This window comes from Elephantulus edwardii, unplaced genomic scaffold (genome assembly GCF_000299155.1).
Source record: "Elephantulus edwardii isolate Elephantulus edwardi_28Jun2011 unplaced genomic scaffold, EleEdw1.0 scaffold00008, whole genome shotgun sequence".
Classification (NCBI taxonomy): Eukaryota; Metazoa; Chordata; class Mammalia; order Macroscelidea; family Macroscelididae; genus Elephantulus; species Elephantulus edwardii.
In genome coordinates, this window is record NW_006399758.1 from 32,409,056 (window position 1) to 32,424,864 (window position 15,809).

The 15,809-nt window shown below is 38.3% G+C and overlaps 1 protein-coding gene across 1 annotated transcript in view; it reads right to left on the minus strand.

The window, feature by feature from the left end:
- The window catches only part of LOC102843582 (solute carrier family 7 member 13-like), a 21,131-nt gene extending 9,426 nt beyond the window's left edge, over positions 1 to 11,705 (minus strand). The window contains exons 1-2 of the mRNA XM_006880552.1: positions 11,021 to 11,705; positions 616 to 747 (exon numbers count right to left, since the gene is read on the minus strand). Of these exons, the coding sequence (XP_006880614.1) occupies positions 616 to 747; positions 11,021 to 11,705 (817 nt within the window). The remainder of the gene's footprint in view (positions 1 to 615; positions 748 to 11,020) is intronic.
- Between the last annotated feature and the right edge of the window lie 4,104 nt (positions 11,706 to 15,809).

A 15,809-nucleotide genomic window follows, 5' to 3' on the forward strand; every position in this document is an offset into this window, starting at 1 on the left:
AGGGGAGGGGAGAGGTCAATTTAATGAATAAAATGTATTGGTTCTATTTTCTTAGAAGTAGATATAAACATGGCACACCTTAAATGATGTTAAGGGGTGATTCTCAAGGGATTTTTTTAGCTATCATATTTTCTATTCTGTTTTATTCTTTATATTTTGCCGTATTTTCTCTTCCCAGTTCTAAATGCTTTCCATATGTCTACTGATAGACTTAACTCACCAGTATATCCACATAATTAGATATTTCTTAGAAATCTGGAACTTTAAATACACAAATAACCTACATAAATTAATACAGTATATTTTTTTTCTTAAATTCTACCAAGAGACTTACAGTGTAAAAGTTCGTGCACTCTTTGCCACTGAGTCAGAATGAACTCATAGCTACTTCCCAGAGGGTTTTCTGAAACTGTAGTTCATATGGAAGGAGATTGCCCATCTTTCCAATGGAGCCACTGGTAGATTCAAACCACTGGAGAGATACCACCTTTGAGTTAACAGCACAACTATCTATGAACTATACTGTCAGATCTCCCCTACAATATATAAAATACCTCCTTTAGTCAGAGGGATAGGAAAGAGAGTATTTCCCCCTCTGGTTCCATATATCCATACCTGAGAACACGATTTCCTCTGGTGTCAACACGGCTAGGTAGGAAATGTTAACCAATAAGTAGATCAGTGACACAATGGTAAGTGAAGTAACAACACATTTAGGTATGTTTTTAGTTGGGTTTTTCAACTCCCCTGCAAGCAAACAAAAATGGCACATATAACACATATAATACAACCTTGAAAGAGGCTTTACTGTAATGTATAATGAAAAGGACAATGAGTCTGTGAGTAGCAGCAAATCATTTAATCATGTTGTTGAATAACCACCATGTTCTGGGTGAATTATTGACTCAAGTGGCAGCGGAACTGTGTTAATTCCCAGAACTTCAATGCTATATTCTAACACAGTAAAAATAAACCTCTTGCTTGAGAATAGAACAATTCAGAAATCATAAACTCAGGCCATAAAAAAAGGATACAAACTCCCACTATTTTGTGACCAAGATGATAGAATACTAACTATGTACTATTGAGGATAAGAGAAGTTTGTCTCTTACTCTTGTTTAAACAGTCTAGGCTTTAGAGTAGTTTCCATGGTCATTTTATAACTTGGATTAAATTTCTAGATTAAACAACAGATTAAATTTAAGAGTACATTACCATATTGTAGATTTAGAAAGCATGTCATTTAGAAAGCGCTTTTGTCCAGTTCTTGATTTGAAGTACCCAAAGGGACAATCTGCCCAGGATACAGGCTTGTGAAAAGTAGAATCTGGTAGTGGGTGTCTGGGCTTGGTTGAGGGGAAATATTGAGTCCCAGTGGGTACCCTGAGGAGATTTACATTTGCATGGATTAATGGACTCGAATCAGACTTTTAAATGAAAAGTTTCACATTTGAAAGAAGGGCAAGCAAGAAAGGAGAGCAAGAGAAAGGGGGGAAAGGAAAGAAAGAGATTGTCTTTTTAAAGCTGGAAAAAGTAAGGTGGCTTCTGAGGGCAGAGGGAACTTGGTGCCTATCAGAGCCCACTTCCAGGACTTGAGGTTGGAATACAATAACTCGTAGCGATCGCGTGAATCCATAGGAGTAAAAGTGGGAGGAATACAACAATGGAGAAAGAAACAGGCTGACCTTGGACATAGTCCTTTAGTACTTAGCACCTAACATGTGTGAATGAGCAGAGAATGGTTGTTAGCTTGAAGATCATGGAGTTATGAGGGTCCCTGGCTTATTCACTTGTCTTAGCCTCATGTGAGGGGTAGGACTGAGTGATGAAAGAAACAGATCTGGAATGCAGGGAGTAATGTGGACTCGAGTTCTCAGTTGATGCTCATTTGAACTTAACCATGGCTAGCTGAGGATGAGTTGACTAGAACCCAACCCCATGAGGAGAGAATGATCACTGTGAGCTAGGGTAGATTACTGAAACTAAAAAAAGATGTGCTTATTCCCTCAGAGTACTGCTTTCATACTGTTGTTGCTGAGTATCATCAAGTCAGAACTAGCCCACAGCTGGCCATCCACTGGGTTTTCAAAGGCAGTTAATCACACAGGAGAAGACTGCCAATTCTTCTCCCATGGAGCTGCTGGTGAATTCGAACTGTGTGTCTTGAAGCTTGCAGTGCAGCTTCTTTTAAAAAAAAAATCAGATCTGACTGGTACAGGAGGAGATTGTCCCTCCTTTTCCCGGCAGAGCATCTGGTGGATTTGAACCATGTGCCTCTGGGATTGTAGTTGCAGCTCCTTGCCACTAGGCCATCAGAGCTCCCTACAGTGCAGCTTCTTATAACTAGGTCACCAGAGCTCCCCTGGCTTGATAGGGATGAGCAAATGAAAACTTGGCTATTTAAATGGGAGATATTAGGGCATGAGGCATGAAGTAAATGGCTTACAAACTTTCACAAAAATAGTTATTAAGAAGAAGAATGTGCTGTTGTTTTAAAAGTTGAGTTTTCTTACCAGTAATTAGCCTTCTCTTGTCTCCAGCTACCTTACCATGCAGACACATGGTCTTGCAAATCATCAACAGCTGTGGGATTAGGATAAGAGAGAGAGAACTTCCCACACTGAGCAGCAAGACTTGAGGGAGACTGGAGCAAGGCTCTGGTGAAAACAAGACCCTGGTGAAAGTGAGACTCTGGTAGCAAGACACTAGTGATGATGGTGGTAGTGGAGAGATTATGGAGAGACTATGACATTGCTGTGGAAAGGCTGTGGCAAGGTGTAACCTGCATTTATACTGGCCACAGATAAAGATTCTGCTTGCCAGATGATTTAAAGAGAAGCTGATTTATAACTGCTTTAAGGCAAACCTTACTGGATAATTTGGATTTGTGTTATTAAACTGAACTGGGACTTTTACTAATTTAGGAAGTTTGGTTTTCTGTTAATCTGCTTTAGGACTGTTGGGCTAAACTTGGATTTGCATTCGGTGATATTCTTTGCCTCCTCCACTGTCTAACTTATTTCCACAGCAAATCCCACTGTTGGTACCATAACTAGGAATAAATTTTGTGAGTCAACAGTGAATATCAAGCCCATATGATCAGTGGAAATAGGTGCAGAAGTATGTGGGGTGGCATGTCTGACCATGCAACTATTTGCTGCTATAGATATTATTAATGGGGATAGTCCTCCTTTATGAAGTAGTTAGAAGTCAGACTTGGCCACTGCCACTCTCATGTTGCATCTGCTCCATTCACAAGAGGGAAAAATTTTCCACAGTATAAATGAAAGAAATAGAATGAAATGAAAGACTGTATAAAACACAATGAATATGCTTGAAGCACAATGTATATGAATTATAAAAATGTTAATAAATAAGAGTACATTATCAAAACTATGATGTGCATGCTTTCAAATCACAACATAGTGTCTATTTTAAAAAACAAAATCATATTATTAAATTTATATATAATTCCTGAAAAATAAATCATACATATTAAAGAGTAGTATATAAAAATATTTAGAAAAACAGCATAAATCTAAATATTTAAATCTAGAGATGGAGAGTTTCTGAATATGAACAAAATGAAAAAGGAAATATTAATAATTCCAGGCATTAAAATTATAATAATAAATAAACCTCTCATCATTAAAATTTAAACAACCAAGAACACCCTGGGGGCGGGGGGAATACTTATGTGCTTCTCTCAAGGCAAAAACATTTCAATATGCTACACAAAAAAAAGGAGCACAGCAAAATGACACCAATACAGTCATAACTATGGATAATTATACTGAATTTGGCTAAACGAAATGTACCAATCAAGAGAAAAAGAGCAAAGGAATGGATGAGCATGACCCATCAACGTGCTATCTATAAGAGACATAACTTAGACACAAAGTCAAAGATAGATTAAAAAAGTCAAAGAGTAGAAAAATAAGGCAATCAAAGAAGAGCAAGAGTGACAATACTAATTCTAATAAAATAAACTCCAAGATAAAACTAGCATAATGGGCAAAGAAGGGCATTATATGATGATCAAACTGTCAATTGAACAAGGGCACATTGCTATAAACATCTATGCACACAAAGAGCCACACGATGTGTTGTTGTTGTTTGATGCTGTCAAGTCGTAGACGACTCATAGCGACCCTATGAACAAACAGCCTGAGCACTGTCCGTACATAGAGTTTCCGGAGGCAAGCTATTTCGGAAGTGGATGCCACTCCTGCTTCCAGGCTTGATTTAGTCAGGAAGCTCCAGCCAACACTGTCCACCATGGGTACCCATTACCACGACTGGCACATCACTGTCACAGTCTTCAGCATCACAGCAACCACGATTTACCTCCGTACAGCAACGCACAGACCAGTGCTATACCATCTAGAAGAATGTTTGACAAGAAGACAACTTTAACAGGAAGTAAACTTTAACAGATTTAAAGGCAGAAATAGACACCTTCATGATAATAGTAGGAGTCTTCCATATGCAACTTTCAATGAAGGACAGAATGAATAGAGGAAAACTCAGCAGACACAGAAGAAGTATACAAAGGGCTAACTAGATCTCGTAGACATGTACAGAGCATTCCACCAAACAGGAACACAGTCAAGATTCTTCTCCAGTACACACAGAACGTTCTATAGAATAGACTCTGTGTTAAGTTACAAAACAAACCACAATAAATTCAGAACCACCTAAATACTCTTACTTGCTATGCCTCAGAAAGCTGGAAAATGACCAAGGATGAGGGAAGAATAATTGATGTCTCTGAGTTGTGGTGTTGGAGAAGAGTATTGAATAAACCATGGACTGTTGAGAGAACTAACATGTCTTTCCTGGAGAAAGTGAAACCAAGCTACTCCTTGGAAGCAAGGATTTTTGGACTCTCTATCACATACTTTGTGCATGTAGCCAGGAGGAACAAATCTTTGGAGAATGATATCATGCTTAGAATGGTGGAAAGACAGCACAGGAGAGAAAGACTCTGGATGAGATAGATTGGCACAATAACTGGGGCAATGAGGTTAAGTGACAGTGAGATTGGTTTAAGATAGAGCTATTAGGCATAAAGTCATTATGAGTCCTAGTTGACTCAATGGCACATTACAACAATGACAGAGAAAAAAGACATTTTTTAAAAAACAAACTTCCTATCTAAACTAATACAGGCAAAACCAGAAAAGTCAAGTAGATCTATTACAAAAAAGTTGAGCAGGTCGCAAACATTCCCAACCAAAAAAGTTCTGACTCAGACTGCTTCTTTGATGAATTCTACCAAATTATATTTAGAAAATAGCTAACACCTATTCTACTCAAACTATTTCAGAATATAAAAAATATTAAATACTTCTGAATTTTCTGTGACACAACTACTTATCCCTTTGCCTGGTTAAGCTGTGCAAAGACACAACTGAAAAAAGAAAATTATAGCCCTATATCCCTTATGAACATAGATGTAAAAATTCTCAACAAAATCCTGATCAACTGTATTCAGCATCACATAAAAAAGTCACTCATCCTGATCAAATTAGATTCATATCAAGTATGGGAGGATGATTCAGTACTAGACAAACAATTAGGGTAATCCATTACACCATCAAGACAAAGGACCACATGAACATCTCAATTGATATAGAAAAGACAGTTGATAAAATTCAACATGCTTCCCTATTAAAAGCAAAAGACACAGGATCACTTTTCTTAAAGGAAGGAATTTAGATGGCCAACAGACACATGAAGAAATGCTCAAAATCACTGGCAATAACAGATACACAAATAAAAACCACCATGAGATACTATCTTACCCCATTAGCAGTGGCAAAGTTTAATAGGACAGCAAGCAATAAATGTTGGAAAGGATATGGAGAAACTGGAACTTTTATAGATTGCTGGTGGGGTTGTAAAATGGTACAATCACTTTGGAAGACAGTTTGACATTTCCTCAAAAAGCTACATTTACACAATGAAATACTATGCAGCACTAAGGAACAATGATTTTGTAAAATGCTATATAACATGAGAGAGGAAAAAAAGCATTGTGTTTAGTGAATTAATGCAATCCCATAAGGACAATACTATATAAGACCATTATTGTAAAAAAAAAAAAAATAGTAGGATAATCAGTAAGACAGGGGAGCTCTGGCGGCATAGTGGCAAGGAGCTGCAACTACAATCCCAGAGGCTCACGGTTCAAATCCACCAGACACTCTGCCGGGGAAGGAGGGACAATCTCCTCCTGTACCAGTCAGATCTGATTTGACGTACACTCACACAAAAATAATAATAAAATTTAAAAAAAGATGTATGTAAGTCCAAAAGGGTAACGAGGGTCAAGGAAGTAGATGGACGGTGGGGAGCAGGGGAAATCACTAGGGTGACAGAGTTTGGTGGGTGGAGGGGATAGGGGTGAAAGAATTATGAAAGATCCAATGGGGACCTGAAAAGTCAGGACAATAGCAAGCATAGATCAATGATGACTAATTTTATAAAACAATGCATATGATCGTATAAAACACAATGTGAATTAAGAAATGTGTGAAACACAATGTACATGGATGAAACAAAATATACACAAATTTTGTATGCAAACGATGGGGTATCTCTTTCAACATAACTATTCTAAGCCCTTATCTGATGTTGCTCTGTGATTAGGCGGGACTATGTGAATGGAGATCGTTGGCCTATCCATAAGAGAATTGGATATCTACCATTCAACAAGAAGATTGGTGAGTCTCAACAATCTACAAGAAGATTGGCGAGAATCACCAATAAACTGAAGGACTGCAGATCTGCAGAGAGGAATTCTCCCCCCACCAAGAGAGATTGAATGCTACGCTCAGCCAGAAAAGAAGGACCTCTCTCGGCTGGGAATTGCAGGATATGCTTTGGGACTGCAGCAGCAGTGATGGCTGATATGGAGAACTGATGTGAGATGGGACTTTGGGAGGGTGGGGAAACCAATATTAGCAGGACTGAGAAGCTGGGAACACCTAGAGTCATGAGGCTTGAGGGTGAGGTGCCTGTATGGTCATTTTGAGGGTACATTTTGTCTTGAATCTATTTTGTTATTAATCTGAATGATAGCCTTTTAGCTCCCCCAACATGATTCTGTATAATCTGTGAGTTATCACATCAGATTATGGACCCAGTCAAGAATTAAGATTGGTTTTGAGATGAGTAGAAGGAGTCATGGGAGCATAAGAGAACATATCTGGCCTCATGGGAGTTGGTGTTGTTATTGATGCTGAAGGCAAGGTTAGCCTCCCCCTGAAAAGTTAGTAAAGGTCAGATATGGTGCTCCCCTCATGGCCCTTGCTCTTCTACACAAACCAATATAAAATTTTAAAAATAAAATCATTTTTTAAAACACTTGGCAAAATATTTGCCCTTTACTACTGCTTCAATTTATCATCATGTTTGAAATATCACAGAAATAAGGAAAGAAAAGAAAAAAAGACATCAAAGTTGGTAAAAAGGAAGTAAATCTACGTCTGTTTACAGATTAGGACTACTTTCTGCAGATGCCACAAATTTGCTAGCTGAAATGGAGGAAGACCTGAAGTGTTTGCTGGATACCTCTCCAAAGTGCTAAAGAGCAATGATATCACTCTAAAGACTAAGGTACACCCAATTCAGGCCATGGTCTTTGCAATTACTTGCTATGCATCAGAGAGAATGACAGACAAAGAATCTATGCCTTTGAGTTCTGATGCTGGAGAAGAGTATGGAACATGCCATGGACCACCAAGAGAACAAACGTATCTGTCTAGGATAGGGTGAAACCAAGCTGCTCCTTGGGCGCAAGGATTTTGAAGCTCCATCTCATATACTCTGGGCACATTGCCAGGAGTTACCAGGCCTTGAAGAAGGTCATCAAGCTTGGAATGGTGGAGGGACAGTGCAGGAGAGGAAGACCCTAGATGAGATGGATTGACACAGTAACTGGGACAATGGGTTTAGGTTTGTCTGAGACAGTGAGACTGGCTCAGGATAGGACGGAGTTTAGAGTTATTGTACTTAAGGTTGCTATGAGTCACAGATGACTGGGTGGCACATAACAACAACAACATTTGCAGATATAATTTAGATAGATAGATAGATAGATAGATAGATAGATAGATAGATAGATAGATAGATGAAATCTCAAAAATTCTAAGAAAGTTGTTGTTGTTGTTGTTGTTGTTTTTGTTGTTGTTGTTTTTAAGTGCCATCGAGTCATAGATGACTCATAGCAACCCTATGAATGAAAGACCTAAACGCTTGTATAACATTTGTGTTTCTCTATGTTCACAGAGTTTCCGGAGGCAAGTTATTTCAGAAGTGGATGTCACTCCTGCTTCCAATCTTGTTTTAGTGGGTAGTTCCACTAAACACTGTCCACCATGAGTAACCATTATAGCATTTGACACATCAGTGTTTATGTTCACAGCAATCACAAGTTACCTCTGTACAGCAAATGGACAAACCAGTGCTATACCACTTCAAACAATGTTTGACAAAAAAGAATCAAAACCAGGCCGGAGAACCACAGATTAAAATCACCCACCTTTGGCTTGGTAGCATAAATTTCTATCCACTACACCAACAGAGCTCTCTCCTTGTTGTTGTTAAGCGCTGTTGAGTCAGATGACTCACAGTGACCCTATGAACGAAAGACCTGAACTCTTGTATAAAGTTCATCGATTCTCCATGTTCATAGAGTTTGTGGAGTTAAGCCATTTTGGAAGTGGATGCCACTCCTGCTTCTAAGCTTGTAGAAGAATGTTTGACCAAAAACAATTAAAACCAGGCCCAAGGGCTGCAGGTAAGGGCCCAAATGTGTTTTTAATTAGGAGGCTGGATCATATCATCTCACACCCATTAGCAAGTCAACATTCCTTCCACCCTAATCCTCACCAGACCCAGCAAACAAGCCTCTGTAGAATCAACCCGGCTGCTGCAGATGACTTCCAAACTGGATTCCAGCACTAAGAAAATTACTGGATCTAGTTAATTGCCCAATTCAGCAAAGTGGCAAGGCACAAAGTCAATATACAAGGAAGTAATTTTGAACACTAAACTTCACACCACAAGCATCTCTTTCTAGACCAATAAGCTATCGTGCTAACAGAACAAAGGAACAGCACTGCCTGGTTAAAAATCAGGAAAGTTGTGTGTCAGGCTTGTATCCTTTCTCTGTATCTCTTTAATCTTCATGCTGAGCAAATCGTCCCAGAAACTGAATATGGAAAAAAAATGTGGCATCAGGATTACAGGAAAAGTCGTTAACCATGTGTTTTATGCAGATGACACGCCTTGCTTGCTGAAAAGGAAGAGGACTTGAAATACTTGATGCAGAAGATCAAAGACTACAGCCTTCAATTAGGATTGCATCTCAACTCGAAAATAACAAAAAACCTCACCAATGGACCAATAGGCAATATCGTGATACATGGGGAAAAAGATGAAATTTGTCAACTCTTTCATCTGACTTGGAGCCACATACAACATACATGGTAACAGCAGTCACAAAATCAAAAGATGTGTCCAATTGGGAAAATACACTGTCAAAGATCTCTCCAAAGTGTTAAAAGAGAAGAATGTCACTTTAGAGACTAAAGTGCAAATGATCCACACCATAGTCTTTTCATTTACTTCCTATGCTTCTGAAAGTTAGACAATGAGTGAAGATGGCAGAATAAGAATCAATGCCTTTGAATTATGGTGCAAGTGAAGAGTATTCAGTACCCCATGGGCTGTCAAAATAACAAACAAGTCTGTCTTGGAGGAAGTACAATCAGGTGCTCTTTAGAGGCAAAGATGTTGAAACTTGGGCTCACATATTAAAGTACGTTGCCAGGAGGGATGAATCCTTGGAAAATAGACATGCTGGGAAAGGGGAAGAATCAAGGAAGGAGAAGATTATCAGGGGGGAAAAAAGATGGACTGACACAGTGACGGTGAGAATAGACTTGCTCATAGGAGAGATGAAAAGGATTGCACAGGATAGGGAAAAGTTCAGCTCTATTGTTCTTGGGGTCACTAGGAGCCGTAAAGGACGCAATCACATCTAATAACAGGAGCTATATAGGTTGAGTCTTTCTCCAAGGCAATTTAGTAACACTTTTCTAGATATTTCTAAATATTCACAGCCTTTACTTATTAATTTTATCTTACGATTTTTTCCCTAAGAAAGCAATCAGAAATCCAACAAAGATTTATGTCAAAGGACACTGATTATAGTAAAATGTATTACATTTTAAAGAGAAAACTAGAAACAGTATTGTGATTCAGCAAGAAAAAATGGTTAAATAGTGATCAAATGTTCTCATGATAGAATATTGTATATATATATTGAACATTGTCATATTTTAATGGTTAAATCATCAATCACTATGTCCATGAAATAAAGTTATATAATTATCTATGCAGTATGATCCACATATGTAAGCATACACGAGCAGATTATTTATTCCTTTCTTAAGATTATACTTCTTATCAGGTCCTATCCAATTGATTCTGACTCCTGGGGACCCTGTGTATGATGCACTAGAACTGCCCCATAGGGATTATTAAGGCTGTGAGTCTTCAGAAGCAGATACCAAAGCTGTCTTTGGAGGTAAGACCAGGTAAATGTGGATCACCAACACTTTGGCTAACAGTCAAGTACATAACTCTTTGCTCCATCCAGGGATCCCATTTAAAAATTAGAACATGTTTTTATTTTATCATGTGTTTTTCTATATCTAAAATTTTTCTCAGATACTTTTAGTGAGTAATATCATTGTAAAATTTCTTCAGTAACAAATGCAATTGTCATGGAGCCTTTAAGCCACTCCAATTCTATGTTCACATTAAATATTCCACTCTCAAAATAGAAGCACCATTTGTAGAGACCTTACTATCTACTTATAGCTGTCTAATAAAGAAAAAGAAAAATCCTAGCAAAACAATGTATTTTCTTTTCAGAATTAAGGTGGTGGAGTGTTATTTGTTTAGTCTAATAATTATGTTATCATTAAAAAAGAAAAACATTTACCTGCTATATTAGTAATGATTGCCCAGCCTGAATATGCATAAAGTCCTTGGAAGAACGCTTCTGTAACTTGTAGGGCATCTGGAACTTCGGCATCAAAGGCATTCTCAAACCTGGCTGTGTTCTCCTTTCTTCCTCTTACTAACAGCATGATTCCAGTTACAGATATGATGCAGAGAATTGTCATTTTCACAACTGTAGCAGTAGTTTGAAACCAAGTCACATCTTTCACTCCTCGAATGTTTAGAATTCCCAAACACAACAAAATAGCCAAAGCTAAACACTTCTTTGGCACCTCAGGAACACTACATCCACTATAGAAAGGCTGGATAACATACCCTGCTAAAAACAAGCTACGGGTAGCAATACTTGCTGGATTATTAAATAGTTCGACCCAGAGAAATAAGAAGGCAATAAAGGGTCCAAGAGATCTCTTGAGGCAATAATACAGTGCTCCACTTTTAGGGAAGGTGGTCCCCAGCTCTGCAACACTGAGAGCTGTGACCACTGTTACCAGAGCACAGACAGCCCATATGATTAGGGAGACCCCCACATTGAGGGAGGAATACTTTAATACCCCTCTAGGAGAAACAAATATTCCTGCACCTATAATCATACTGACTAAAAAAATGGTTCCATGGAAATATCCTATTACTCGGTGAAGCTGAACACTTTTCTCCTTCTTCATTTTCTTAAACCTACAACTTAATTTTCTCAAGTTCTGCTCTCTTTGTTGAGCCTCTGAACAGCTTAGGTCAGTCTTCTGGTAGCTAAGCTCTTTGCTTTCCTCCTCTCAAACATATTTTCTTACGGTCACCAACATTTTTTTTTCTTCTTGTTGTTTTCAAGTCACTAAGTGTCAAAGATTCAGTTAGCAACCAAGCCTCTAATCATTTTGCCAGCAGAACACTGACCATATGAAACTCAATTCTTGTTAATAGATGACACAAGAGGGAAAAAATAGTTAAGAAGGGATAATGGTGTTATTTTAATGTTTAATGTTAAACATAGATCAACTTTTTACCTGGGAGATTTAATCTTTAACTAAAATGTTTGAAGAACTTTTTATTTAAAGTTGGATTTAAATGTTAGAGGGGTTTGTGGGGTGTTTTTTTGTTTTGTTTGGTTTGGTTTGGTTTGGTTTGGTTATGTGTTTGTGTTTTTTCCCCCCACAGAATTATCTCTACAAGCATACCTCAGAAATATTGTGGAATGAGTTGCACACTATGCAATAAAACGAATATCACAATAAAATGAGTCGAATTAATGTTTTGGTTTCACAATAAATTTAAAGTTATGTTTACACAACACCTTAGACTACTAATGGAGCTCCTAGAAAGTCAATCGCAGAAGAACCCTATGGAGCAGAGTTCTGCAACATGAGGTCTGAACCAACTTAATGGCAACAAGTTGTTATGTGCCATCGAGCTGCCTGCCCGTCGAGTTGCCTGCAACAGCTCTAAACCCTGCTCTCTCCTGTACCAATCATGGTCTCTGACACACCTACCCTCATTATCCCAGTCACTAAATCAATCCATCTCATCAAGGGTCTTCCTCTCTTGCACTGTCCCTCCAATCTTCCAAGCACTCACCCCTTTTTAAATGTACCTTCATATTCAATTACTCAATACCCTAAAAAGTCATTTATCCATTTATATCCCTTTCCCTGGTTTAGGATTTAGCCCAGACTCACATGTTGCATTTTGTTTTCATGTATTTAACTTCCATTTTCTCTGGAAGGGCAAGATGGACGATCTCCTCCAGTGAAATTTACAGCCCTGGAAACCTGCTAGAGGAACAGCTGTAATGGGTTCCAACTCAACAACAATGAATTTAGACTTTCATTTCATTAAATCTAGGTATTTCATTTCGTGTCATTGGCAAGTTTGGGGTTTTTGTCTTAAAGTACAGATATTTAGCGAGGAGCACATCCCTCAGGCTCAGTTACTCAGAAGTTTCCTTGGGGTTAGAGTCATCACATCCATTTCTAAAAGAATCACCAATGGCTGCTCTCAGTTATTCCATTACCAGGTAGTCAGCTTTGATCACTTGTTTAAGGTGAGGTCGTTCAGAATTTTTCCACTGTTAATGTTACTATTTTTTCCTTTTGAAATCATTGACTAATTTCTGGAGAAAACTTTAGAGCTGTTTAAATAGCTTACTCATCAGAATTCTAGCAGTGATGAACGTTAGTGCACAAATAATATTTCACTACAATGACTGCAAAATGGAAATAGTCTAAAGTCATTATTTCTTATTATCTTATTAATTGGAATTCCATTGTGCAGTTTTTAAAGCCCTGGTGTTACCCTAGTAACTTGCAATTAGTCTCATATTGAAATTGGAAGTAGAAATGCTTGATGCTAGTTTGATTTAAATCTGACACTATGGGATTTCCTTTTACAATTTCTTCAAGTTCAAGATTAAATTCACCAAGCATATAATTGGCAATGGCTAAATCCAATATTTTTTTAACATTAAACATTAAATTATAGCTTTGTCAGTTTTTAAATTAACTTCTCTTTCCTGTGTTCATCTATTAACTTTATTTGAGTTTCATATGATGAGAAATCCAGTGGCAAAATAGTTAAGGGCATGGTTACTTATCCAGAATGTTAGATTACTAATTGACTCCATGGTAATGAGTTTTATTTTATTTTGTTTACATTTAGTGGCTGTAAGAAAACATATTTGAGTAAGAGAGAAGGAGGAAAGGAAAGAGCTTAACTACAAGAAGACTAAGCTATGTCTTTTAGGGACACAGCAAAATGAGTCTAAAAGTTTCAAATATAATAAAAAAGAAAGAAGGAAATGGTGTACTTCAGTAAATAATAGGATGGTTCCATTTTATTTGCACTACAACAAGTTTCCTTTATGAGAATATACTAAAGGATAAGATTTAGCAGCAGAAATATGGGAAGCACAAATTGGGAAAGGAAATGAAACATATTAAAGAATAAAACAGAATAAAAAATACAACATGATAATCCCTTCACACTTAGGTACCCTGTGGTGACCTTTGGTTCTATGGAAATAGGAATCATAATCTTTTTGGTTATTGTTGTTGTGTAGCATAGCTGAACCTCTAGTGGGTTATCAGAGACTGTAAATCCCATGAGAGGAGATTGCCCATCTTTCTCCCTTGGAGCAGCTGGTAGATTCAAACCACATGCCTTTGGGTTGGCAGCACTGCTCTTTCTCTGCTAGGCCACCAGATTTCCCTAGTTTTCCTCATTTAGATGAAATATTTGCCTAGTCCTTGTCTAAGAAACCCTGATGGTGCAATGGCTAAAGCTTTAATAGCTAATTGAAAGGTTGCCAGTTCAAACTCACCAGTGGCTCTGAGGGAGAAAAAGATTTGGTGATCTTATTTTGTAAAGAGTACAGTCTAGGAAACATTGTAAGGCAGTTTTTCTCTGCCCTATAAAATTGCTATGAATCCAAATACACTTAGGCAGACAATAATAATAAGACAAAAACAGTTCTTATTTGGTTGTCAGTCTAATTTGTCTAAGAACCTCCCAAAAACGAAACCCACTGCCAATGAGTCAATTCCAACTCACAGTGATTCTGCAGATCTAGGTAGAACTTGCCGCAGAGGTCTTCCAGGCTGCCAGTCTTTACTGCCAGCCTCACCTTTAGAGGGTTAAGCAACTTACCTATTCGAAGCACTGACCTATCAGCAGCATTTTCACCATCACACCATCAGGACTCTTCCATGCCACCAGCCTGGTAATGTTTGCCCCTACAATAGAATGACTGAGTCACTCTTGTTATGGTAATGATGGTAGAAAAGACATCCGGAGGTGTTCACAGGTGTTTTGCTTCACCTACGCTGGAGCTGAATTCACTCCTAATTATTTCAGATACAAATCTGAGTCCCTTAAGTGCTGTTTCAAATATACTTCTTTGTAATACTAAGAATAACTATTATTGTTATGGCTGGATCCATCTGCCTTGCAGTGCTTCCAGAGAGCAGCATGGTAGCCCTTCCCTTCAACAGAAAGACCCTGGGTGTGGCTGTGAGATACAGAAGACCATTCATTTACATTCTTTTCCACATGTCTGAGAATTTAAATTGTTTCTTCACAAATGCTGAGGTGGTTGCTCATTCATCTTCCACTCTAGCAAAGCCTAGAATGTGTCCATTTTCAGTAGCAGAGCCTCAATACCCACTCCCCCCACCCAAGTCATACCTTAGTTACAGTCAAACCTCTCACACAGATCGATCAAGAACAAGCAGAAAAAGAGAATATTTATTAAGATGCATCTGTTACAGGCCATGGTCTTTTCAATCAATAACTTGCTATGCATCAGAGAGCAGACGATGACTAGGGATGACAGAAAGAGAATTGAAGCCTATGAGACATGGTGCTGGAGAAGAGTATTGGATATACCATGGGCTGGTAAAAGAACAAACAGGTTTGTCCTGGAGAAGATGAAACAGGGTCCCCCTTGAAGGAAAATATTCTGAAGCTTAGTATGACATACTTTGAACATGTTGCAAGGAGGGACTAATCCTTGGAGAGGGACATCATGCTTGATAAGGTGGAGGGACAGTGCAGGAGGGGAAAGCCCCCTATGAAGCGGATTGATTCAGTGACTGCGGTAATCGGGATGGGTGTATCGGAGACAGTACATTGGCACAGGACAGAGCAGAGTTTAGGGCTGTTGTACATAGGGTCGCTATGAGTCACAACACTAACAACCCATAACACTAACAACAACAACAGCAACAACAGGCCATCTTGGGTTTTCCTTTGAATCATACTTATCAATGATCACAGAACAT